This window comes from Solea senegalensis, linkage group LG5, assembly GCF_019176455.1.
Source record: "Solea senegalensis isolate Sse05_10M linkage group LG5, IFAPA_SoseM_1, whole genome shotgun sequence".
Lineage (NCBI taxonomy): Eukaryota > Metazoa > Chordata > Actinopteri > Pleuronectiformes > Soleidae > Solea > Solea senegalensis.
The window spans coordinates 9244670-9270673 of NC_058025.1; the positions used below are offsets into that span (position 1 = coordinate 9244670).

General features: G+C 39.9%; 1 protein-coding gene across 3 annotated transcripts in view; it reads right to left on the reverse strand.

Annotated features, from left to right (window-relative positions):
- grid2 (glutamate receptor, ionotropic, delta 2) overlaps window positions 1–26004 on the reverse strand; it is a 375714-nt gene that overhangs the window by 309468 nt on the left and 40242 nt on the right. For all 3 annotated transcript variants that reach the window (XM_044026431.1, XM_044026432.1, XM_044026433.1), the window contains exon 2: window positions 2565–2720. In XM_044026431.1, coding sequence (XP_043882366.1) covers window positions 2565–2720 — 156 coding nt within the window. The remainder of the gene's footprint in view (window positions 1–2564; window positions 2721–26004) is intronic.

Genomic DNA, 26004 nt, shown 5'->3' on the forward strand with positions numbered 1-26004 from the left:
AAACTTTAAGAAGTGAATTCCACTGCTCAAAAAACAGTCATTCTGCAGTTTGATGGGATGAATGCTTTTTGCCCCTGCCCACCCTTTTGCTGCTTGTGTATTCACACAAACATTCCCTCAGGTCTGACAGTTGTTGCTTGAGGAGCCCGTTTTAAGATGAAGGATGCAGCACATAAATAATGTTACATCATTTTCTGTTCACGGCAACCAGAGGCAGACAACAGAGGCAGAATATCAACAACAAACGTTATGCACTGCAGCTTTAATGCAGTGTTACTCTTCTGGACCTAATACAGATAATGTGCAGATCAATAGCATTAAAAGTTAAAGAATGAATGAAATCCTTTTCAATAAATCTCCTGCGACAACTCCAAGTGCACAAAGCAAAGGCGTTGAAATCATAACACACGAGATAAAGATACAGACAAGAACAACTGAAAGTTGACTAGTTATACACAGATGAACAGGAAGATAGGGAGACTGTCAATCAATTAGTCAGCCAGCTACCTAAACTGACAGACAGACAGCCAAACAGAAGGACCAGCAAGCCGACTGGCAGGGAAATGAGAAAGGCAGTCTGTTCAGAGGGAGGGCAGACAGAAAGACATTGAAGGCTTCATTGTACCAGCCACAGATTTGGACAGGCCAATCAACTGACTGAGGAAACTGGGACTTCAATCATTCGGAGACGAAAAAGCATCGTCATTCAACATTATTTAAATGAAATCCCAAACTAAACTGAAATAAACAGATTAATCAGTGGAATTTCATGTCTTTAACAAATCCTGTACTGCCAATAAATACTGCCCGACAGTAGCTGACAATTCAAAGTTGCCTGTGTCCATATTGGGACTGTTGAAAAAAGAATGTACCAAATCAGCAAAGAAATAAACATTCACTGATCTTAAAAACAAGATCTCGCTGAAACAATGAGCGACCCGTTGTTGGCTCAGTCTGCTTGGTGAAAAGTGTTGCGTCCATGCTGTGCTGTCTGATTACTTTTATTCACAGTCTTTATTTCACACACAGGGTTTAAATAGGACATTTGAGATGTTGGCTGCTCCCTGTCCTCGACGTAAACAAACACACACGATGTAACTGCATAGCCCTTATGTCAAAGCAACAACCACAACAAAGCTCTTACAAACACACACGCACACACTGCATCCACATCGGCAAGGTCCTTCGAGCTAATTTCAGCGTTTGACTATTGTTTTAGAATTCTGCTATACAATGTACTGTATCATATACTGCATATTTCCCTTACTGGCTCCCACTGTAAATACTTGAATACTTTATTATTATTTTTTTTTTTACATATCCTTCTAATTTTGTCAAAGGTGTTGGTGCACTGTTTCGTTCTTTCTCCTTCTACTCTTATCTCTTCACTTGCACTACTAGAACTGTCCTTTAATCTCGTTGTACACTGTATAATGACAATAAAGGTGATTCTGATTCTGATTCTGAAATACCTGAAAGTACCTGAAATTGAACCGGCGACCCTCCGGTTACAAGCCAAGTTCCCTTTCCACTTGGTCACGGGCTACCGGGCTTATGCAGGATACTCTTCTCTTTCTTTCTCTAAGCCAATGCTAATGTGATTTTCTTGTTGTTGTTGGGTTTTTGTTTTTGCTTTATCACTATCAACCACAAACACAGATGCACCAAATAGTTGTTCACACGTTGACACTGCGCTTTAGCACATTTAGCCATGCAGACAAAGCCCGTGCAAATGTTGTTCCCATTACTGCCACATTACTCCAGGCGTTTTCACAGCAGTGCACTGTTCTCTTTACAGCTAGTGCTTTGTGATATACCAAGATGTTATTTTAGGTCTACGGAGCGTGTCGGATTTCACTTTTTACTTTTCATTGTTACTGTTCCAGTGGTTTTGACCTATACTGGACCAATGCAATAATGAGTATTGAATTGGCTCAACTTTATGTACAGTGTAATGATGCCTTCATGCTTGTATAAATTAGAAACAAATTCAATATTTCAAGGGGATGCAGATTTAGCCGTGACACTCAAATGTAGAAAATGTTGTATACATGTATTCATGCTTTAATTAACTCATGAATACTTTGAGATTTGAAAACCAGCATGTTTCATATCAGTCGTTTTCATTAAGACAGATGTGGGGAACAAAAACGCAAAGACAGCAGGTGCCTAAATAGACTAATCAAGTGATTAGATCACATGACCAACCATTGGGGTAAAAATTGAAATCAGAGCAAACGGTCGTGATAAATAAAGGGAAATCATTAGAGATAAGTATTTTTATTTATTCTCTTTTTTTCGGATACCTCTCTTGTGAATAGACACTTTCAACGCTTTTGGAATTTTCTCTCGCGATTAAAAGGACGGACATCATTTTCATTAATATCAATGCCTGTGCCAAATTGTGGATTTGTTCCTTGTTTTATTTTCGTTGCACAGTTGAAGAAGTAGATATAAGGATGTGAAGACTACGATATGCTAACAAAAGTCGCCATATAATCATTGATCAATCAACTGGGGGGCTTTTTGCTCCAAGGAACAAGTGTATAAAGACAGTGTCCTACCTTCTTGCACAGCCTGGAAGGGGTTGTTTGCGTTAACGAACGCCACAGAAACGGTGACCTTCTCTGTCTCCAAGATCTCATTGTTCATATTGAGATCTGCCACGGCAAGGCGTAATACCTCATCATCTTTTCGTGCCGAGTCATCAAAGATGGCACCTGTTAAAAAAAAGGAAGGAAGCAGAAAGGACAAGATGAAGCTATTACTCAGTCGCCGAGTAGACTAGAGTTCTTCTCAGAGCCAAGAGACACACGATGTCATTTCATGTCATTTTAATTAAGATCTAACACAGCCGACTAGCCTGGAGTTCTAAATATGATTGATGAAATGATTTGACTTGAATGTATTTATTATTAAATGGACCTTATTAATATAGACTTTTTCACCAGTCTACTTTCAGTGATAGTTTACCAGCAAATAATGTCCACCTAAACTGGTAAACAAACATTATGAACTTAAGAATGAGCGCCTGGAATCTCCTTTGAAGGAAAAAGCGGGTTGCTGGGTTGACATCAGCGTTTATTTTGAGGTCAAATACTTCCCACAAGCCCAATGACTTGGCCAAAAATGGTTGTTGCTCAAAGGGAAAACAGAAAAAGGAAAAGACTGATGTGTGTGTGCTGTTGTAGGTTGTAAGTCCCTAATTAGTCGTAAAAGATACATGTTAGTCTGCGTTGGCAAGGAAGCACAATGAGGTGACATGGGAATGGCTGGTGAAGATCTGGTCTTTGCTTTGGTCAGTTACCCACAATTTCCCATGTGCTATATCTTTCCCGCTTTCTTTCTTCCTTGTTATCCTCTCATTTCAACACAGCTCATCCCTTGAATCCACTGGTCCACTAATTGTGTAAGCCAGCGCAATGAAGCAGTACTAACTGTATTTCACTGACCAGAAAATAAGCATCATATTGTCAAGTGTGCACGAGTCTGTGTGTGTGTGTGTGTGGGTGTGTGTGTATAGAGAGAGAGAGACAGACAGGTTGCAAATTTCATTAATGACCAGGCAGACTACATTAGCTATGGCCAGCTTTTTACAACATTTAGCTGTAATTGGTCTTTTATAGCTCAGTAAGCAGTGTCTGCTGCTAATACCAAAAGGGGTTATGGTTTGAATTCCCACAGAAGCCAAAGTTACTTGAGAAACTATGCTTGTGTAGCGGCAAAACGTGTGTAAAGAGAAACTAAACTAAATTGAGTAATCATTCGGTCCATAAAATGTCAGTAAATGTTTGAAAATTGTCAATCAGTGCTTGCCCAACCTGGAAATGATGATGTTCTCAAATGTCTTGTCTTTGTCCACCAACCAAAATGATTCCGTTTGAATGATTTCTTTGTTATGCGAAGCAAAGAAAGCAGAAAACATTCACATTTGAGAAGCTGAAACAATCAGAAATATTGTTCTAATAAGCAAAAGAGCTTCAAACCGATTAATCGAGTATTTTTACATTTTACGACTAGATCTCAAGTTCTCTGATCAACGTAAGAGTTGAAAAAGTTCAGCATCCAACTGAAAATAAATTTCCCACAGACTTTAAACACATTTGCGTCACAAAATCCAAAAGCAGTTAGAAACAGTATGCTAACTGCCTCTTTATCAGACGACCTCATAAATTATGTATCCTTCAATAATTTCATCCATCAGCACTTGGCAACTGTAAATACCATTCCACTGATTGTTTCTTGGTTGTTTTTAATGATCATGCAGTATAGATGAGGTTAGACAAACACGTCTGGACAAAAATGAAAGACTTGTCAGCTGCAACTACTCAGACAAAAAGGGTGAAAAGACAAGGACACACATTTTCCACAAAGAGCGGTGGTGTTGTTTTGTTTCCGATCTGCACCATACACACGGCATGATAAACAAATGATTTATTCTAAAAAATAATGGTGGCGAAAAAACCAAAAACATTACAATGTCACATTTTAAATTCCACAATTGGGTTGTCATAGTAATCTTCCTCATGCTTCCAGATATATGTTGTTAAAAGCCGCACAGTGCTGCACACAGATCTCTGTAGTTGAGTATGTTGTTGCTTTTTTCTTTTTTTTTTACTTTTCTCTCTTTGAAATGAAACCACCAGCAAAGTAACGCCGCAGAATAATTAAATTGGAATGTTTTCTGAATCACCGCTTTTAATGAGTAATATCCTTTTGTAATTTTCCCCCCTGCCATCCCTGATCACTTAACCACCTACTCTGTACTTCGTCTTTGCTTGTTAGTCGTTTTACCAGTGCAGTAATTTATCAGTTGCCTACTACATGTTTCTTTTTTTTATTCTTGGCTCAGTGAGTGGGCACACAGACAGAAACACAGATATGAAAAGCAGTGGGTGACAGTGAGTGTTTAAGACTCTGCTTTTTTCCCCCCTTCAAGCTTTGAAAATAAACATAGTCCAAAAATATAAACACTGCTGAATAATTATGGAACACTAAACTGTGGCAGTTTTAGAATTGAGCTAGGATTCACTGGGATATTTTTGTTATTCACATATTATGGAGCAAAAATCCAAATACAATGTACGAGGAAAAAGAGCACAACAAAGTGATGATGGGTATGTGTCTGCTGCTTCCTGTCCGTTACATAATTGCCTGGTGATGTAAATACACACTCATACACACACACACACACACACTCTCATGGCTTTGCCTCCTTTCCAGTAATGTGATTGTGAGCGCAAAGGCAAACGTCACGACATAAATCAACCAGGGAATAAAAGCAGTGAATCTTGTTTTACACAGACGCCCCAAGGGCAAGCACACAAAAGCACATGCACAGTCACCCGAACACTGCACTGACTTCCATTCATTAGGACAGCCTAAACAGCGCACTGGCCCCGCCCCTTACCATACCCAATTGGCTTAACCTAACCACGATTCAATTTTTAGCCCCAAACTTAACCTCAGAAAATGAGGTTCTGCCTCAATAGAACCACGCTTTGCTCCCCATGAGGACAACTGGTCCCGACAAGGTCAGCGCTTATGCCAGAAAAAGTCCTAACGTGGTAACAAAATGGCCGCAGCATCCAAAACTGAAGACAATTGTTTGGTCGAGAGATATTGATCACATGTCGCCAAGTGTTTGATATTCATTTCCTAGTTTGTTTACATTGATAAAGAGGCAATAAATAACTGGTTTGTCTGTAGTCACTGCCAATAACCACTTGGGGTAGAATGCTGCAGGTGGAAGAAAAATGGGGAGGACAGTGTGTCTTCTGCAGTCTATAAGCATCTACATTTTCCACAGTAATGAAAAACAAACTGTTTGTAGCAAAGAGCTGCAAATATCAGTGAATGGACCTTTTCTTTTTTTGCCTTTCCTTTTTGTGATTTTAAAATTAGCTAATGACCTACAATTTCAAAGCCATCTCTCTATTACAGACTCTTTGATATTTAATCATAGTAATGCAAGGGATCAAAGAATCTAAAAATCTAACATATAATTTAATAGTTGTCCAGACAGGGAACAATGTGGACGACAAAAATGATCCAAGATGAAAGGATGATTACAGGCTCAGTCATTACATGGTCATGCAGGTCTTCCTGCAGCAGACATGTCAGCTTTGTTTGTATCATCATACACTGTGCTACCTATGCTTGTGCTTCCATGAGTCTAACAAGAGGTTAACACTTAACGCCTGTGCATAGTTTCCATGTTTTGTCCTGTTTTTGGACAATAAGACAAAAACTCTAACATATTTTATACTGTTCACGTTTCAAATGAAACATTTAAAATATGGTGTTCATGTGCAACTATTTTTCTTTAATAAAACGTTTGGTTTTTCATCATTTTAAATTATTAATACACTACATTGGCATGCAGTTTATGTGTAAATCACTTTATTAATAATCAAAACACAGAGAGGGTCGTTAAATAGTATTGCGTTAACTGTATTGGTGGGGAGGTGAGGGACTGCACTTAGAACAGAAGAGACACCAACCCATCATAGAGGTGTTAAGGATATTGTCAGTAAGATAGAACCCTGCCAATGGATTAGTAACAATATTTTCCAATACCTTTTATCACTAAATGAGTTAAAGATTGGAAAAGACTGCTTTTTAATATGAGGATATTGGACAGTTTCCAAAGGCCTCAGTCAAGTTGGCCTGGAAACGAAAACATTGTTATATTATTTTAACATTTTTCTTGACGGAGGATTAATTCGCACTGTTTAAATTATCCCAGTGACTACACAAAATGAGATAATGACATCCATGCCGACAAAGGCACATTGTCCAAAGTATAAACAGCTCAATTTCCTTATTGAATTAACAAATTAGGGTGGTACATCATCCGATGCAGTTGTTACATAACCGCGTTCTATAAAAACAATAATTAAGCCGGGTTCTTCTAAGGGATAATTGTTCAGCTCGTCGAGTGAAGGAATGTGGTGAGAATGACTAATGTGAAAAGAGAGAGTAGGACGGGCAGGGTCACGCGAAAGGTCACAACGAGAGAGTTGATTTTGTTTTAAACTGGCAAACTTTTGGTGAGTTGTGTTGTTGTTGACGTTATTATTCTGCGTCTGTTTGGCCTTTGTGAACAGAAACAATGGAACATTAATTGTCCATATCATCCAGACCTCGGCCTTCTGTCAAGCAATACTATTGGATCTGACTGGGTGGGTTTGAGTGTGTGTGTGTACACAGCAGTAGCGCAGGGGTGGGTGGAGACGAGAAGCATTTATGCCGTCAACAGCCAGGTTTTTCAAGCAACATAAGTCATTTTGGAGACTTAAACTTGGGCACTTCTTTGTGTTTTCAATCATACTCCAACCTGTTTTGCAGTTGTCACGCTTTTACTTGCACAGTGCGTGTGGCCGTTTCCTCTGTCTGACTGGACATGAAAACAAATCACTTCCTGCGTGCAATGCAAGAATGTCATCGGGTGACACAGGATCTGAAAACACAGAGTTGTGTGGAGCCGATAGGCTTCATCAGCCTTGTTAGTCCACCCACCACCGTTACCATCACTCCCTCGCAGAGACACTAAATGGGAAACTTGGCGATCCATTTTTCCGTCTCTCAAACAAACTCACAGACCTATTGTTGAGGTTGCAGCTGGTGACAGTAATGTGACAGGAAACCTGACAAACAGACAAAGATAATGACTACTGAAGCACACACACGTATACACACACACACACACACACACACACGTATACACACGTATACACACACACACGCACGCACGCACAGAGGGGTAATATAGCGTTGATTTGTGACGAGGCTGGACCGAAGTGTTGCCGTCTCAATGTGATGATGAAAGCACGGTAGCGGCTGCACTGAGTAATGATGATGATGAGCGGGGGAGGTTATCGTCCTGTAGTGTCAAATGTTGACACATGCATGCGTGCGCACACACACACACGAGACCACAGAAACAGGCTGTTATTTACAGCAGTGATGTGAGTGCTGGAAAAGGACTGCTTTTTGACACTTGGGAGGACAGCGTAGAATTAATGTGTGCATCTCTCTGTGTGTGCGCGAGAGAGGGAGAGAACAAAGAATTAATGGTCAGGCAAGAACAGAGGGAGCCGGAGGCATATGATAGCAACAGACATAATAAAAAAACACCCCTTGTATTCATCTTATGGCTCACACGCACACAAAGTTCAGGGGTAAAGCGTAAAGGAAATAGTAATCCATTATTTGTTCATGTATGTGTGTGATTACAGGGTCAGCAGGAAAATAATGTGCGTTTACTGCAGCAGAGACATTGTGTAACACAAATGTTTATACGAGCCTAGATATGCCCAGGATACTGACTCAGTGTCCCTGACAATGTGTCCATATGCAGCACCGTATTGTGATCAGTATACTTGAATATCTAATGTTGACGAATGTTAGCATAGAGGTTCTAACTCTTAGTGCTCACGCAACACGGATCTGTGCCACAGGTGCACCCATGGTAATTTGCCGTGGGAATAATACACAACTCCTTATATGGACGTCCTGGGTGTGTGTGTGTGTGTTTATAAGTGACATTACAAAATGTGTTTTTTTTTCGTCTTCTTATGTGTTTGAGACAAAGTTATGATTCGTTTTATATTGCATTTTTAGTCGCGCAAAATAGCTCATAAACACAAGCCAAGTGACCTTTGAACTTTTCCAAATTCACAAATTCAATGCGATTATAAACATTTTGACATTTTTTTCCCCCATCAGATTGCCTAGAGTGTGCTGAAAAAGAGGATATAAGACACTCACACTTGCACCTTCTTATAGCCTCTGTATAAACTGGATGTTTAAACATAGTCATGGAAAAAAAGCAGTTAAAATGCTCTGTGTTCTAAGGGTTTCTGTAAAGTACACAATGTGTCTAAGCATACTGTGCACACGCAGGTGTGCGTCTGTTTGATAGGCAGCATGACAGAGGGGTGCCTGTGATTCCAGTGTATCTCACTGTTTATTAATGAGGAAATCTTCAGGGTAACGTGGTTTGTGCAAAAAAAATAAAAAAATCCCACTGTCATCCTCTATCTCCCCCCACCTTCAACCTCCTTTCATTACGCATTTCAGGTGTAAATGAATTTTATGCTCCATCATTAAGGAGGTGGGCAGCCAGGAGAATTTGTAGTTCTGCAGCACGCCAGTCCTTTGTCACGCCGTTACACAATGCTTCGCTAAGGTCGTCGCCGTCTCTGCCTCGTCTCTCTGGATTCTTTCTATTTCGACACACACCTTACGTAGATGGGATTCAGCCTGTTTTCCTTCTTTGGAGAGACCCATTGGAGATATCCAGGGCTTTCCTCCAACACAAATCAATTTATTTTGAGTAGGTGGAGGATTTACTTTGTGTCTCCATTCATTAGCCAGCAAGCCGAACACTACTTTGAAATAGCCATTCAGCTAAGGCACATTTCAGTTCACTCCCTGAGTGTGCATCCAGCAAAGTTAAAAGGTGGACAATTGACAGCACCATTTTTCTTCCCATTTCTTTTCACGTCAGCTCCTTTACGTCAGCTCTCGGCTGTTTTTTTGGCAAAGTCCAGCTCATTTGCAAACCACAGCTGACTCAGCTTCAGTCCAGCCAGACTTGATCTTAAAACAGTGAAACCAGTGGCTCTGAGCCAGATGTTAGACTCTACCCGAGTCTTAGCCAACGTATAAGTAAATGATAATTAGGGTGATAGCAATATACCCTCTAACTGATCAAAGAGGTTTGCATTCAGTATGACTGTGTACTCTGAGACAGCTTCTGAACAATGATTGTAGCTTTTTCCTGCTCATCCATGACTACTAGGATGTCAACGCATTGCTTAAAAATAAACACCTTCTTGCTGTAAAACTATAAAATGTTCAAATACCACCTCTGTCTTTGTCAGCTTCCTACCTTCATATTCTCATTCCCTTTACGATATACCCTACCTCTCAACTCCATCCCTTTATTCTTGATTTATTTCTTCACCTGCCTGTTCTCCCTTTCCCTTTAATACACCCCTCTTACCTCATTTTCTTTCTTCTGCTGTTCTGCTTTATAGTTTTGTTCCACCAATTCATTGCTCTCCTCCTGTACATGCCTTCTTATTCATACCCATGATTCTCTGGTACCTATTTTCCCTTTCACTCCTCATATATCTCCACCTCCAAACCATTTCTATATCTCAATTCTGCCTATTTCCCTGCGACCCTTGCTCTTCTGTGCACCTGTATTTCCATGCTACCATATTCCCTTAATCATCACACTATGTACTATCCCAGTGTTTTCCGCTTATTGTCTCCACACCAAGACATTATTTGCACCCTGTGTGACATATTAGATATTTAACGGCTTAAATTTTTTATCGCGAGATCAATGTTCTTTTTGGCCTAGCAAACTTTGTAGTTTTTGTCACATGCTGTTGCAACAACTAGTAACATTAGAAAAACTACAACACCAAACCGGATCTAGCTAGACCAGAAACAAAACAACAGGCACGCTGCGCACACTTGTTTGGGCTTGCAAGCGAGTAGTAGGCTAGTGCTACGCTTTGAGTAGATGGCGATCACTCAGCGCTTCTCCGTATCCAACACAGCCTGGATCATTTCTCGGACGCACTCCCCACATCCAAGTAATGATGTGTGCAGTGTTACCAACCAAGCTGGCAGACCCCCAAACCGTAGTAAGGAGACCTCCATAGACTGCTAGCTCCTTTAGCTCCGATTAGCTCATTACGGTAACAACACATTAAACCGCGGGACTCCGCCTGTGTTGAAGAACGGCACTTTATTCACAGCACTGCAGGGTGATACACAGCCTCTCTTCTTATTGTGCGGCTCTCACAATAAGAAGAATAACTCAAAATATGTAGGGTGACAGAGATATTGTCTCAATAAAAAAAAAAATTTGCACAACGCAAGCCTATCCACTTTTCTATGTTGATAAGAGCATTAACGGGACAAAAAGAAATCAAGGGACATTTAGAATAGATAAAAATGTGCGATTAATTGTGATTAATCGTGAGTTAACTATGACATTAATGCGATTAATCGCGATAAAATATTTGAATCGTTTGACAGCACTAATATATATACATATTTATGATTGTGTGGTAGAGTGAGGAAACATGAGATAATGATTTGATCAAGAACAAGCTGACATTTATTTTTTAGGAACCAGACAGATGCTTTTTGCATATTAAAAGCTATGAAATAAATCATGTAAATTCCCAACATTTTTCAAAAGATGTTGTTGGTTTCCAGCAGTTTGCAGATATGCCAACAATGAAAATGTCATTGCAGGGATAGACAATCTAGCAAAAATATTTATGTGTTTTCTTTCAGTCTTTTTCTTCTTCTTTTTTTGTTCGAGACATATTGGCAAGCCTTAAGTGGTGGTGGGAAATTCCATTGGCTGAGGGTCTCTTTTTCAATAGAGTCACATTCATATTATATTTTTAGGGAAACAACACAAAACATGGACGTAAACATCAATATTGTAATATAATAATAATAATAATAATAATAATAATAATAATAATAACACCAGTCCGTGATCACTTGAACAACCCCACATTGTGATCAATTCCTCCTTTCAAATCAGTTTCCTGATTCCTATTTGTTACTCAAGGAGCAATTAATGCGGGAAAAATGGAAATCTGCAAAAAGTTGGACACTAGTGGCGATGAATGTATCAAAGGCTGTAATGTTATGTTTTGTCTAATAAAAGACAAAAACTTGGCGTAAAGGAAATGAGACTGACGTATGTTAACATGCATAACTGCAGGGGAACTGAACTGTCAAATCTGCGTTTTAAGTACCTTGAGTCTTTAAGCTTGCTGTTTTGATTAATGCTAAACATCTGGGAGGATTTTGCCCAAAGCAATGGTAAGAGGCTTCAGATTTGTACACATCATAAATGTCATATTATATTTCAGAGAGGAAAGGATTTGGTAGAATCTCCTCTCTCTTGCCGTCCTTCGCCTTCTCTTCAACTTGCTGTTGTGCTGTTTTTTTTCTCTCGAACGTCTGCACGTATAGCATCTGGATTCTCTCTCCTTTTGTCGTTAATTCTCTTTAAACTTCATCAAAGTGCTCTCCTTCATACTTTTATCTACTTCCATCACAGACTTGTCCTCCACCGCCTTCAGACAATCACAAACACTTGTCCACTGGTATTCTTATGTTCTCTGTTCTACCTCTTCATCCACTACCTTTAAATTTGCATCTCCCCATCCTTGCACTCTTCACCCAGTACAAATTCTGCAGATCCTCATCATTATTATTATTAAGCAGTATTCTGTAGCTTCACGACCCTCTTTTCTGTCCTTGGTTAAGCACTGCCCTGCTGAAGGCCAGGATTACAAAGAAAAGTACCTTCCCTTCCTGGATTAACTGTGCACTATTACAACAAATACGATTTGCATCAAGAGAAACACGTGCCATTAAAGTGGGTTCAGTGAAATATTTCCATTCACAGATAAGCCGTTCCAACAACAAAACAGTGGAAATACAGTCAATATTGCAACGAAATGAATTATCAATAGTCCACAAAACAGTGTGATATATCTCCTCCATTAGTGCCGTCTCCAATTTTTCTTTCATTTGGTTTGGTCTTTCAAGTTAATATGCATGCACGCAGACACAATTGCAAACAGAGGCGCTTATATCAGCCATGGTCAAAAGCTGCCACACCGCGAGCCAAACAGCCACCCAGAGGAGTTCATTTAAAAGCCTGCAAGTCAGCAGAAGCTCTCCACACACGCACAGCTCCAAGTGGCTGTTGTTTTATTCATCACTGCAGCAGGGTGGGTGGCCCTGAGGTTCCAACGCCCACAGAGCACTGTACATGAGGTATAGGTGGCAAGGTGTATGCCTCTGTGTTTGGATGTGCTTACCATATATTTACAGTGTGTGCATGGGAGTCACTGAACAAAATGTTCCAAACCCCTCCCTGCTTTGAGTTGGTAAAACTTGTTGAGAGATTATTTTCTGGAGCATTTTTTAGTGTATTGCTTCAAATCCTCTTCACACCCCGGTTGTAACCAATTAATGAATGCATGGTCACAGAAATAAAAAATTCAATCACCTGTGGAGCAGACAGGCCTGTAAAAACACCATTCAATAAACAGTCCAAATTGATTAACCCCCCATGTGCATACCCCTCGTTGTGCACTAATCGTTTTTTGGCATCGAGTTGTCATTTGAACAAATATCCAAAAAAGTTAGCGTCACCGGAAAGTACCGAAAGTTATTGATGCTGTGTAGCGCTCGCGAATATGAGATTGTTGCGCGTTCCTGTGCTCTGGAGGTGTGGCTTCGGAGGTCTGAAGAAAGGGGCTTTGACTTTGAAATTCTGATTGAACTGTTTTTCCAGGATCTCCAACCCTACCTTTAAGTAAGGTAATCATATTGTGAAAAGAACTAGTGAATCCACATTACACGTTGAGATCACCCCATATGTAATATATATGCAGTATATATTTATATAAGCATCATTTATCATTTAAAACAGGAGAAAGCCAGTTGATCCACAAATCCATTGTTGTTTACACACATAGGATGGAATTCATGTTAACATGCCTGGTGTTATCATATAAATTATAATATGTTTATTCAGCTGCCCAGGAATAATCTTGAAAGACAACAGAAAAAAAGCCTGTTCTGGCTTTGGCTGTTGGACAGAGACACTATGTTCTGTGATTGGGAAACCACTGAAAAACGGCATGGAGAGAGGCTCAATGAGAGAAAAGGAGGAACCTTGCCTAAATCCTAAATTTCTTTATTTCATAATTTAGTAGATAATAACAGCAATAGAATAGAGTACAATGTTTATAATCTATTCTAACCATGTGACACAAAGATTGCTCCTCCCAGAAATATAACACTTTGAATTAAAATAGCATAGCATAGCATACTGAAGCATTACCTCAAGACAAAAAAAACAAGCACCCAGTTTCTGCAACAATCAACAGACAGAATTGGGTTGGAAGCATATTCATTTTGAGATTTTGGATTTCAAAAGCAATCTGCTGTGCTCCGCATGCAAATTAGTCCAGGAGGTTTTCATTTGAAAGTCCAATCTGCTTTACCAATCTGCTCCAAACCCAAATCTTCTACCCCATTCAGATTTAGTCTTACCAAGGGGCTCTGATAAATTCCTTGACATATTACCCAGAGGAAATTCAAATTTGGTGCAGATGATACCCCACTTGAACACATCGTGTAAGGAGATCTGAGCCTGGCAAAGACGGTTAGAAGAGTTGGACATGCTAATAGGAAGCTTTGGAATATTTGTCTGACATGCACTACTCCGTGCAGGACGGTATAGGGTGATAAGCCTCTGTGAGACATGCAGGCATTCTTGTCTGTTTGATTATCGTTATCATTTATGTATGCCTTTATAAAGGAGCATATCACCTGTTGACAAAGGCACTGCATTTTAAATGAATAAAATCCATTCTTGCAAGAAACTTCAGTGTCTTAAAACTGTCTTGTAATACTGCTCCCAGTTTTAGGTATCAACTGTCTGGTTTTACCATATCCAATTTAACTCTGAGGCAAAAGACAGCCCATATCTCATCATTCTAATCCATGGGAGCCCTGAAGTGACCAATCATACTAAGGCTACGAGGCCAGTCCTTTCTCCATCAAAAGTAAGTCACACAGCACAGCTTCCTGGAGCCATTTCCTTTAAAAAAGGAAAAAAGAAAAGCTATTATGTTTCAGTACCATCCAGCATTTTTACTATTTTACATCCATAGATTTGGGATTAATCTGAAGATAATTACACAAGACAATCAAAATAAGTCAACCAACTGCGAAAACTAACTACTTTTATGCAAGCACTGTGTTCACGTAACTGCTCTTCTGTGAACCATTTTATGATGCACATACAGTACATTATGCAAATAATATGTAAACAAGTTGTTTTCTGTTTGTGTTTTTGTTTTTTTTACATTCAATTTCCCCTGCATGGGGTATTATTATTTTACCTCCCAGTCCTGAAACAAGTAAGGTCCTTCATCACTCCACCTGTTCAACAAGCTGTAAAAATTAAGGTGAACTGCTCCCATTCTGAATTTACACAAACACCAGGAGAGACGTGGGGTTAAGTGTCTTGCCATTGGACACACATGTGGACTAGGGATTCTATGGAATTAGATTTCTGTCGCTCCAAGACCCAGTTTGCCAATCAGCAGACGCAAAGAAAAAAAAAGTGAGGGCGCAAATGCAAAAGAGTCAGAGCAAACAAAAAGGCATAGAAGTTGGGGATTGAACTGATGACCCATTATACCCACTGCTCTCCCCATTTCTCCTTCCCTATCTGTTTCCTCCATGTCAAGCAGTACAATCATGCATTATGAAGCAAGCTCAAGGTATGACGACCATGCAACTTTGAGCTACACGCACCATGCTTTTTAAGCTATAGTGGGGAATCACTAACAAAGAAGCTACAATGGTCGAGGTTTTGGAAACATACGACTTCAGAAAGAGTCAACAACTGCCCTCTTTTTGGCAGCATTACCCGCAGGTGATGGATCACATGAGCAGCAGGAGAAAGAGGACGGCGATGACTGATGGGGAATGATAATCATTTCACATTGCCCTCATAACACAGAGGCTTATTTTGGGTCTCGTCTATAGACGTTTATGAATATGTGTGACACCTCTTAGTAGTGATGATGAAATTGATTTAGATTAGTTAGTTATTGTGTGTGAAGCTGGTGCCAATCTCAGCTGACATAGGGCGAAAGGCGGGGTAAACTCTGGACACATCGCCACTTCATCACACACAAACCTACGGTCAGTTTAGAGTGTCCAATTTGTCTTATCCTCATATTGCATGTTTTTGGACTGTGGGAGGAAACCTGGAGAAAACCAAGAAATTGGTTTGTTTTCTTAAAGACTGACAGTCTGGGCCAGTAACTTTAAGATAAGAGTGCTTCATCATGCATGATGGTGAGCAAGTACTGGCTGACATGGAGGGAATACACAGGGGAGAAGAGAGCAGGGTGGAGATCAAACGCAAGGGCAAAAATAAAATAATAAAAAGAAGAAATGGGGACCAGGAAGAAGGAAGACAAAGCAAGTGCCTAGAAGAGAATTATTTGGAGTGCGACAAACCAAAATCCAGGAAACATATACGACACAGACAAGACAGTCACTGTACAGAGTTACTTTTCTTCATTTTTCTTCCAACAACCTTTGTCAAGGATCGAGTGGAGTAAAGCCCAGAAGTAGAGGTATACAGCAGAGAAGGAGCTAAAGAAGAGGCAGCTAGATTATTAAAAACACAAGAAGCTTTGTGAATATGGAAAAGACACTGGGGGAAAAGATATAATATGAAAAACCAAAAAAATATGGAGGTGAAATCTAAGTAGGCAGAGTGAGAGGAGGCTCGGTGCATCGGGACCAGACTAAACAAGGGAAAATCTCACTTGAGGGAACACTTGTTAGATGTAATATGAATGGGAAATGGATCCATGTATTCCCTCTTCGGGGCTGGGCTGTTAAACCTGAATGATCCTCCTACAGTGAAAATGTCACTGGGAAGAAATTAGAATCCCGGTTAACAAATTATATTGCATGCAGAGCCTCAATGATCAATATCTGTATCCAATTCTAATATTTTTTTCTTTTCAAACTACGTCAACACAGAGAAAACCCATAATTTCCTGAACACTAATTATTCCAATATGCATCAATTAGTGTGTATATTTTGAAAATCATCTCCATGGTGAAAGTATTTAAAGATATTTGTAGTATGTGTGCGCTCTTGTTTTCTGATTTATTAGTGGGTGAAATATGAGTTACCTAGTTGTTACGGCCTAAATGGGAGACATAAAATGACCAATTGGGTATTATATAACTTTGGTCGCGTAGCATTTAGCGCACAAACAAGGCAATTTAAAGGTCTCTCACAAAAAAGATGTAATAATCACATCCCCAAAAGGTCCTCTGCACAAACCAGGAAAAACCTGGACATATAGATTATATAAAGTGGGAATTATGATGTTGGAATGACACACTGCTGCTGCATAGACAGTCTTGCTTTTTTATTACTATTGAACTACAACCACTGGACTGGTTAGATGTAAAACATTTAATGTGCAATCTGCTGTAAACAGAATCAGGTGAAGCACGTTTTTTAAGTAATTATCGCTACAACAAACATAAGCCACATTGATTCTCAGTCATCCTCGGTGTTCCACTAACTATGTCTTAATGGCTGCAGGTGATCATATGGAAAGGAGGTGCCAAGGCTGTAATGATGAAGCTGTGTGTGTAGGTGTGAGCGAGATTGTGTGTAGAACATTTGAGATGTGCTCATGAAAAGCAAGAGTGTGTGTGTGAGATAGGCCAACCTTACACGTACGCTATGCAGATTCCTAGTTGATCTCCATGTACGTGCATGCACGTGGCCATGTGTGCTCAATAATGTAGAGTCCTCATTACAATGCAGCTTATTCAAAGTCCAGCAGGAGTACAAGCTTTGTAAAACAAGCATGCGTGAGTCACACACGCACACGCACGCACACGCACACACACACATCCCCCTGAAGAACCCAAAGAACACACTGCGTCCACATGATAATATCAGGTTTATGGCTATGGATTATTTTTTTCAGGGCAGTGTGGAGACAGAAATCTGATTGTCAACTGTGTTTCCAATTTTAAATCAGACTTGTGTCACATCAGATCACAAACCACACAGTACACATGCTTTGAGTGTTGTCCTCAGCCAGCACCAGTGTGCTGTCCTCTGGAGCCACAGCTCACTCGCTGGTAAATCTGCCAGCAAAGCTTCAATTTATTTTTTTACCAACAATATCAATACGACCTTTTCTGCGATTAGTGATGACAAATGCAAAAAGGTATCAATGTGAATGTGGTTTCAATCGGATTTGAACATGGCTTAAAAAAAACAAAAGTCAGATCAGAAATGTGACTAAGAGAATGCTTGTTGCTTTGACATTTAAATTGTGCCCTGTGATTCTATCCTGCAGGGTCAGACTGTATGTTTTAAGGCATTGACGTGTGCCACAGATGGGGCTTGAAAGAGAGAGAGCCTTGAGAATGGGCTTTCAAGGAAGGGTTTCAAGTGTGGAATAAGAGGTGGGAGTGGAACGCATGAGAGTGCATGAGGTAACCATATTGAAGGAAATGATGTAGTGTAGGTTAAAGTGTATAAATATATAATTGTATATATTGTATAAGCTTTAATAATTACCCCTCTATCAAAGTTTTTTACCTCCTCAGGTCTGATCGTACCCTCCTCTAACTCACGCTGACAGACTCTCTGCCAGTTTCCTCCTCCCAATCTCCTCGCTCTGTGACTTGTTTGCCCTCCTCTATCACTGCGCTCCACCATCTCATTTTTAACAAGGATGAGACAGGTCTTTGCCTAGACGCAGGTCCTGGCGAATGCTAAATTAAGATTAGGGCTTTTTTTTGATTTGTATCGCCAAGGCGCAGGAGAGATAAAAAAAAAAAGATAACCCACCCCGCATGACATAAGAAGGAATATTCATGTCAGACTCTCCTCTTAACTCTCTTCTGTCTGACCTCTGACATTCATCCTCACTAATTCTCATTCACTACACTATCGCCCTGCCCTCCTCTGCATTTCTCCTCCCAATCCATTTTTTTTTTCATATGTCAACATCTCTCCATTCAGAACCTTATTCCCCACTACAATCTAATCTCCATGTGTTGTGATGCATTTTCTTTAAATCGGATTCCAAGTGAATTTACATAAAATAATACATTCATACTGTATGTAATCTATACATAATCCTTTCAATATAGGGTGGATATCGTGCCATCACTGTCTTGTTGTGCAAGCAGTGCAGCCTCATTCTGCTCCAATAATAATTCCCTTGGGAGAATAAGAATAAAACACTGGGGTAGCTCTGATGAACTAGGACATTACACACAAACGTCCTTAGAGTGTTTATACTTCATTTACTTTATACGTGTGCTACTCTCAGTTTCCTGCTGTATTTGTCTAATACGTGGAGTAAAATGTTTCTCAGTGTATTGTGGAGCTTCGTCCCCTGATCTCTTATATCAACACTGCATCTACTTTACAATGCACTGTAGTTTTCCCTCATATTTAAATGGAAATGCTCCTAATAACAACATTTTCCATTTTGTTTATGTGAAGTTGTGGCTGGCTGGAATGAGAGCAAAGAGGTACATCTTCGAGACTGAACCACAAGACAGTGGGCTGAGGGAGATAACAGATAAAATAGATTTCCACAACAACAACAAAATGTTTGAGGAGTAACAGTAAAAATGTATCTAGTAAAGTGAGAGAGAGAGAGAGAGAGAGAGAGAGAGAGAGAGAGAGATGGGGGTTGGGGGCATCAAGGAGTGATGCGTTATCCTTCTAGTAAAGTGTCCAGCATTTAGAGTCCACTTCCAGTTACACACTGCATCTCCCTGTCCCTATGTCTGACAGAGCTAGTTTTACCATCACATGCACACAGACACACACGTGCACTTTTGTCCTCAACAAACAAACAAAACACACGCACATTCACACATGCAAGTGTGCACCCTGGTTTTGTACACCGTCAAAGAAGAAATAGTATGAGGTCAAAGATCATCGGACAAAAATACACAGGCTGAAAAGAGATGTGAAGATTGAAAGGAAAAAAAGAAAGGGGGCGAAACGCGCACATTAAAAGCGAAAATGTGACAAAAGATAGACATAGACACAGTGTGTCTGTAACTCAGGAGGGGATAGCCCAAATTCAAGAAACCCTTTGGAGATTACGCAACAGTTGTGATTTCAGCGGCTAAGAAAGATAAAGTGACGCATGGTGCTGTAATTACACGGTGGGTTTAACTACACTGGAAAGAAAAGAGAGACATGGTTCAAAGAGAGGACGAAACCAACACGAGTAATGACAAAGGAAGCATGGGTAATACATATGTACATTGCAATACGTTAAACAAATCTTTAACTTAAGATTTGAACGTGAATCCATAGTATGTCACCAGGAATACTCGAGGGAACACTATGACAATCTTAAGTGACTGTGATTTGTATTTCAAAGTTCTTAAATCAGCACAAAGACACTCAACCAGGTGACTAATGCCCATAGTGCTGCTGTACCCTATATAAGCAACAAAAGTGTTCACATTATTGTTGTCATTTCTATGAAATGAAGATGTTTTTATCCAATTTGAGCTCAGACAAGTTCAAAATTAATCAAAATTAAGGAGACACACTGCAGTATGCAACTGCTTACTCAGTCATATCATTCCCAAATGCTCACAACTCGCTCCAGTTCAGTTTTTGAAATATTAGGATAAATCTGTCGACCAAATCAAGATCAAAGAAACTCACAATTCCACTTCATTCTCAGTCAAAAGGGAGCTACAGGAAAAATCTGTCAAAACTTTATTTTATTGTGTGTGTGTGTGTGTGTGTGTGTGTGTGTGTGTGTGTGTGTGTGTGTGCACGCTTGGGAGACCTCAGGCAAAACATCCCAGATGATGTTTCAGAAACCCTAAAAACCATTTAAAAGTAGAAGGCAGCTCATTTTCTTCCTTACTGCACCACAGAGAGAGGAGGGAGAGAGACAGGGGGAAGAAGAGTGAGAAAGAGAGTGACCCAGTTACAGAAAATTTAAATAGGGAATCCATTTAGACGGCCATATTAATTGGAGCAGATGCCTTCTCAATTATTAAGAGGCCTCCAAGGGTGTTAGCATGAGCTAAATTTAACCCGCATGGCTTTTACTGGGCTTGTCCAATGGCATACAGCATCTGCAGACAGAGGCAAGAAACATACATGGTGTTTCACACACCAGTGTGCCACATGCCATAGGCACAGAGGCGGCGGCACATACACATATCACAGGGAATGGTAATGGAAATTGAATCTTGTCATGGATAATGGTGGTAGATATAAATACAAATAGCTGTAAAACACTGTCTGTGTCTTTGTAAGCCTTTATGGGCCAGGGACTATTGAGTGCATGACACTCAATCAACATCAAAAACCTAGAATGCAGAAAAAGTGGCTCACAAACTTCCCTAAAAGTATTCCTGACAGAACAGACACATTTAACATAAGCTCCTGTTGAGCCAGTGGCTCATTTCCCAGGATGCATCGCTCTCTGTTTGAGCCATAATGGCTTCTTTGCAGCAGGAATAAGCTAGTCTCAGTAGAGTAGCGTCAGGGAGGACAGTAGAGTCCTTACAGAGCATTGTACAGAATGACATTGAAAGAGAACGAGGGAGAGATGCAGTGGGAGATAATTCTACGCCATTTCATGCATTTATTAATGACCTTTCTCTTTGTGCCTGCCACAGAAAAGGAAAATCTAAAGAGACTCAGAAAGAAACAGGCTCAAATCTGAGATGTAGATGATGAGGAAATGCACTTTTCTCTGACTGGTGAGGAGAAAAAAAAGTCCCTTTTTGATTCATTCATAGTCTCCATGGCAAAAGCTAGTGGCCACAAGCTGCTGAAAGCTTCCCACTCTTTTTATGCATTTTAAACCCGTCATCTAGAGTAACATAATAACAAGTGCATCTCAGGACCAAATGTGCATAATTTCCTTTATGATGTGTCAGACCAAATATAGCTGTGAGACAGACACCCACCCTTTTCACAAAACTACAGTACAGCCATAAATCCTTATTTAAAAAAGAGAAGACAAACTGATGTAGTGCTGGGTTCAGTGTCTGGAGCCATCACAGGGCAAGTCCACTCAAGAAGAAAGAAGAGAAAATGACTCACTTCATTAATAACATCACTACACTTTTTACTGGAGAGTTTACAGCCTCAACACTAATTTCAGGTTTTCTTGAATACAAAAAAAAACCCCTTCCTTAGCTTTATTAACTTGAATGTGCAGGAGCAAACTGCAAAACCCAAACCCAAATGTCAGCTGGGATTGGCTCCAGCCCTCCACGACCCTAATGTGGAAGATAAATAGGTAGAAAATAGAAGGATGGATTGGCATGACAGAGTTGAACCTGAACTGAATGGGAAGCAAACCACATAAAGTCAGTGAGGAAAAGCTGACACAGGTGTACATGCCATGATGAAAAATATGAGTTCATAGCTGTGTGTCCTTGGCGTAGAATGGTATTAAAATCAGGCAAGAAGAAAAATGCAATGTGACAGCAACAATATTTGCCTAGAATGTCAGTGACTAAATTGTGTTGCTTACTAACGACACATCACAGGGAGTTCAGTCAAGGTTGTTAGGAGCCCTTTGTTATTATAACAAGAGAGAAATTGGGAACATTTCTGGGACGGGATGAATCATCTGTGCAATGCTGCTCTGGAAATTAGGTGGAGCAACACTCAGACGCAGGGTACGCAACCTATCCACGGACCACAAGGGGGCGCGAGGGAGACGGAAGGACACATTTTTCACACACGCAAGGAGAAAATGTAAGACACGTTTATCTGGGGACTGAGAAACAAATGTCCAGGTAAAGAGGGAATGTCTGTTACTCTACACTTTTAATCGAGTACACTTTTATTCTAACTGTGCCGCCCGAGCCATTTTTAGGTCTGTCCGTCTCTCCCTCACTTCCTCTCCCAGCACAGTGGAGAATGAGGACACCGTCTGCTCGTATCTGGGTCATTCACTACCTCTACTTTAACATCCACTGTCCATTTCCTCCTCCTCCTCCTCCTCCTCCTCCTCCTCCTCCTCCTCCTCCTCCTCCTCCCTCCTCCTCCCCCTCCTCCTCCTCCTCCTAGACCTTGACCTATTGCCCTCTGTCCCAATCTACTCCCCTACCTATTCTGGAATGACTGATAAACATGATGCTTTGCTCTTGGGCAGTTCATCAACTTCACCGAGCAGGAGCATAAAGATGGCAGGTCTCACTGTGTTTCACATTCTACTTTGGTTCTGTCCTCTCTCTGCCCTTCCGAAACCTCTCCTCTGTCTTCGTCCATCCGCGTCCTCTCTCTCTGTAACCCACTCCCACCCAGGTTTTCTTGGAACCCGAACAGTTGACGACCATCAATGTTCTCAGCACATCTGTCTGTGTGTGTGTGTGTGTGTGTGTTAACTTGCTGCACCTCCCACATGTGATTGTCATGGCCGTAAATTTGCTTTACGTTGTCATTACTTACTCGCGAGCAGCAGGCACACTTCATGAGATGCGGCAGTTACATTCGGGACATGAGTTACAGCTTGCCACGGGATCGCGTATCTTTGACGATAAATGCTGCAGACACACACACATGCACGCACACACGGCCTGACATTTTCACAGAGCAACACAAACACCGTCCCTCACTAGTCAAATTCACATGCCATTGTCCAGGCAATGACGTTTGAAGGGAGACAGAAGTTGTACTGTATTAGTATTAGAAGCCCTTGACACTAGGAGCCGACTTTATAGTGCAGAGATTTCAGATTGTATTGGTAAATCTTTTTATTTGAGATCTGTATAAATAGTCACAACGAAACAACTAAAAAGCTAAAGCATATTTATCTTTTTTGTATTTTCCTTTATAGCTAAATTCACCAGAAACACAGAATATTCCTTGGATTAAATAAAGCCCATCCAACATAAGCCACAGGCCTAATGTAGCCTTTGATATATTACCATCCATCTCAGTGAGTGTTTTCTTGTTTGAATTACATGCTGCACTGCAAATTCTTCTTCACAAAGATGAATCATGGCGCGTCTATATGCAACACCTTAAAAATAAAGTATTGTAGCATCCATAATAAATCTTACTAATTGACTTAATAATATTAATATTAAAGAGGTAAACAAGTTAGAACCATTGTTCAGGTATTTATGTAAGGCAACTTTTTGCAAAAAGGAAATACTGAAAAAACTATTTGTTATTATATGAATACTGTGCCTTGACAGCTGCACACATTTCTTTGATTTAAATGTTTACTTTCAAATATCTCGCTCACCTGCTCTCTGTTTTACTATTTATCTTGCAACATCATATTTTGTCTATTTCCATAGTCTCTATCTCTGTGTTTTATATGTTTTTTTTCTCTCTTTGTCTTCTCTCTTCAACGTAAACCTATAGTTTTATCCTCCTTCTCCACTGAAGCCCCCACCTCTTGCCTCTCTCCATCTCTGATGTCAAATAAAGAACACTAGCATGCACACACACACACAAAGGATAAATAAATCAATCCCAAATCCACCAATTAAAGCCATCAAGATGCAAATTGGTGAGTTTTCATTATTTTATTATTTGTATGTTTAGTTTTTATAAGTAATACTGAATACTCTAGAGTGACACTCATGCAGAACAGTTGTGATAAATGTGTGTGTGTGTCTGCACAGTAGCTGTAGTGTAAGGGTTGGGGGTAAGCTTTTTCCACATTTAGGGATTTGTAATCTTTGGATCTCTGCAAAAGTCTATAGCAAGCGTATTGAACACGCGTCACACCAACTTCGCAAACGTGCTGGTGGTTCTCTAATGAAATGTCTAAAGTGACATGTTTGTAAAACAGGCAGCTGGTTTCTTACAAAACAACTTGCTCAAACAAATCCCAATCTTAGTGCCATATATGATTTCCAAAGACAGTAATCCCTCCCTAATGTCCAACTTGGCATTTATCAAAATACAAAATGACAAGTTGGGCAGTATCATTTCCTGTTGGTCCAATGCAGGCCTCTCCATGTGTGTGTGTGTATACATATATATATATATATATATATATATATATATACACATATATACATATATATATATATATATATATATATACATATATACATATATATATATACATATATGTATATATACATATATATATATATACATATGTATATATATACATGTATATATATGTATACATGTGTATATATATATATATATATATATATATACATATACATAAACTGCACATGATATAATTTAATCAGTTATTATCTCTGTAACAGTTCTGTAAAAGCATAGCTTCATCAGGCGGGCAACACGGATCGTTTTCATCAATTACACGGTAACATTGACAGATAGTAGTGAAGAAAGAGATAAAGATGGACCCACTTGACGTTGGACTCTCTGCATTTTCTGTTAAAATGAATAAATTATAAAAACAGGTTGACTTCACCTTGAACAGCAGACCTTTGTAAACACTGGTTCTTTGTTGGCAAATGTGCAGACACATTAAAAAAATAAATGTGTGTAAATGTGGTGAATAAAGGGGGCATAATGTTAAATTATTACAATTTTTCTACTATTTTATTCCTACTGGACCAGTTCCTAGTAAAATCATACAGAGTGTGATTACCCATACAGTGAAACAGTTCTTGTTCACCTCCTACTTTCCCTCTCTTTTGGAGATTCTCTGTTGGATTTTTGAAAGTCTCGCTTGGAGTGACTGCAGCGCACTTTTAATGAAGAAACACTTGTAAAAACACCACAAAGAGGTATACTGTTAGCACCTGCCCCTGAGAGAATACAATGGATGGAAATACTTTTTTTCCCAGCAGCAGAAATTCATCTCTGAATGTTCTGCCGAGGAAACTAATCTTCTGCTCCCATTCAGGGTTAGTTACTGTTTCCCACATTCAAATTCGGGATCATCCCAGTCATCTGCCATGTGCCACTGAGATGCTCCAGTGGAGCTGCACAAAGTTAAGTGCCTTGCTTACTCAGGAAGGAAGCAGCAGCAGAGGGGAGCGTGATTTGTTCAGTTTCTCCACCCAAGATATTTAACATTGGAGTTTTAAAGCTTTCGTATTAAAGCCTGATCGTTGAAGGTTAAAACAGACACAGTCATTAAAACTAACACTACAGAGCTATTTGGTTCTAGTTCCTGTGTCCACATACTATAATTCTGTGACGCAACTCCAAGAGGGTCTGGTTGTGTTGTAAGGATTCAGTCAACAAGGTAAAAAGATATATTCAGGTAATGTCTTCTTTTTTCCCCCCCATTTCATTGGGGATTTCTGTGAGGATTCACAGAACCAAAAATGTCTGCAAAAAAACACTTCCCAGCTCTCATTCTCTGCAACATAGGCCACTTATGAGTAATGAGGTTTGAAATT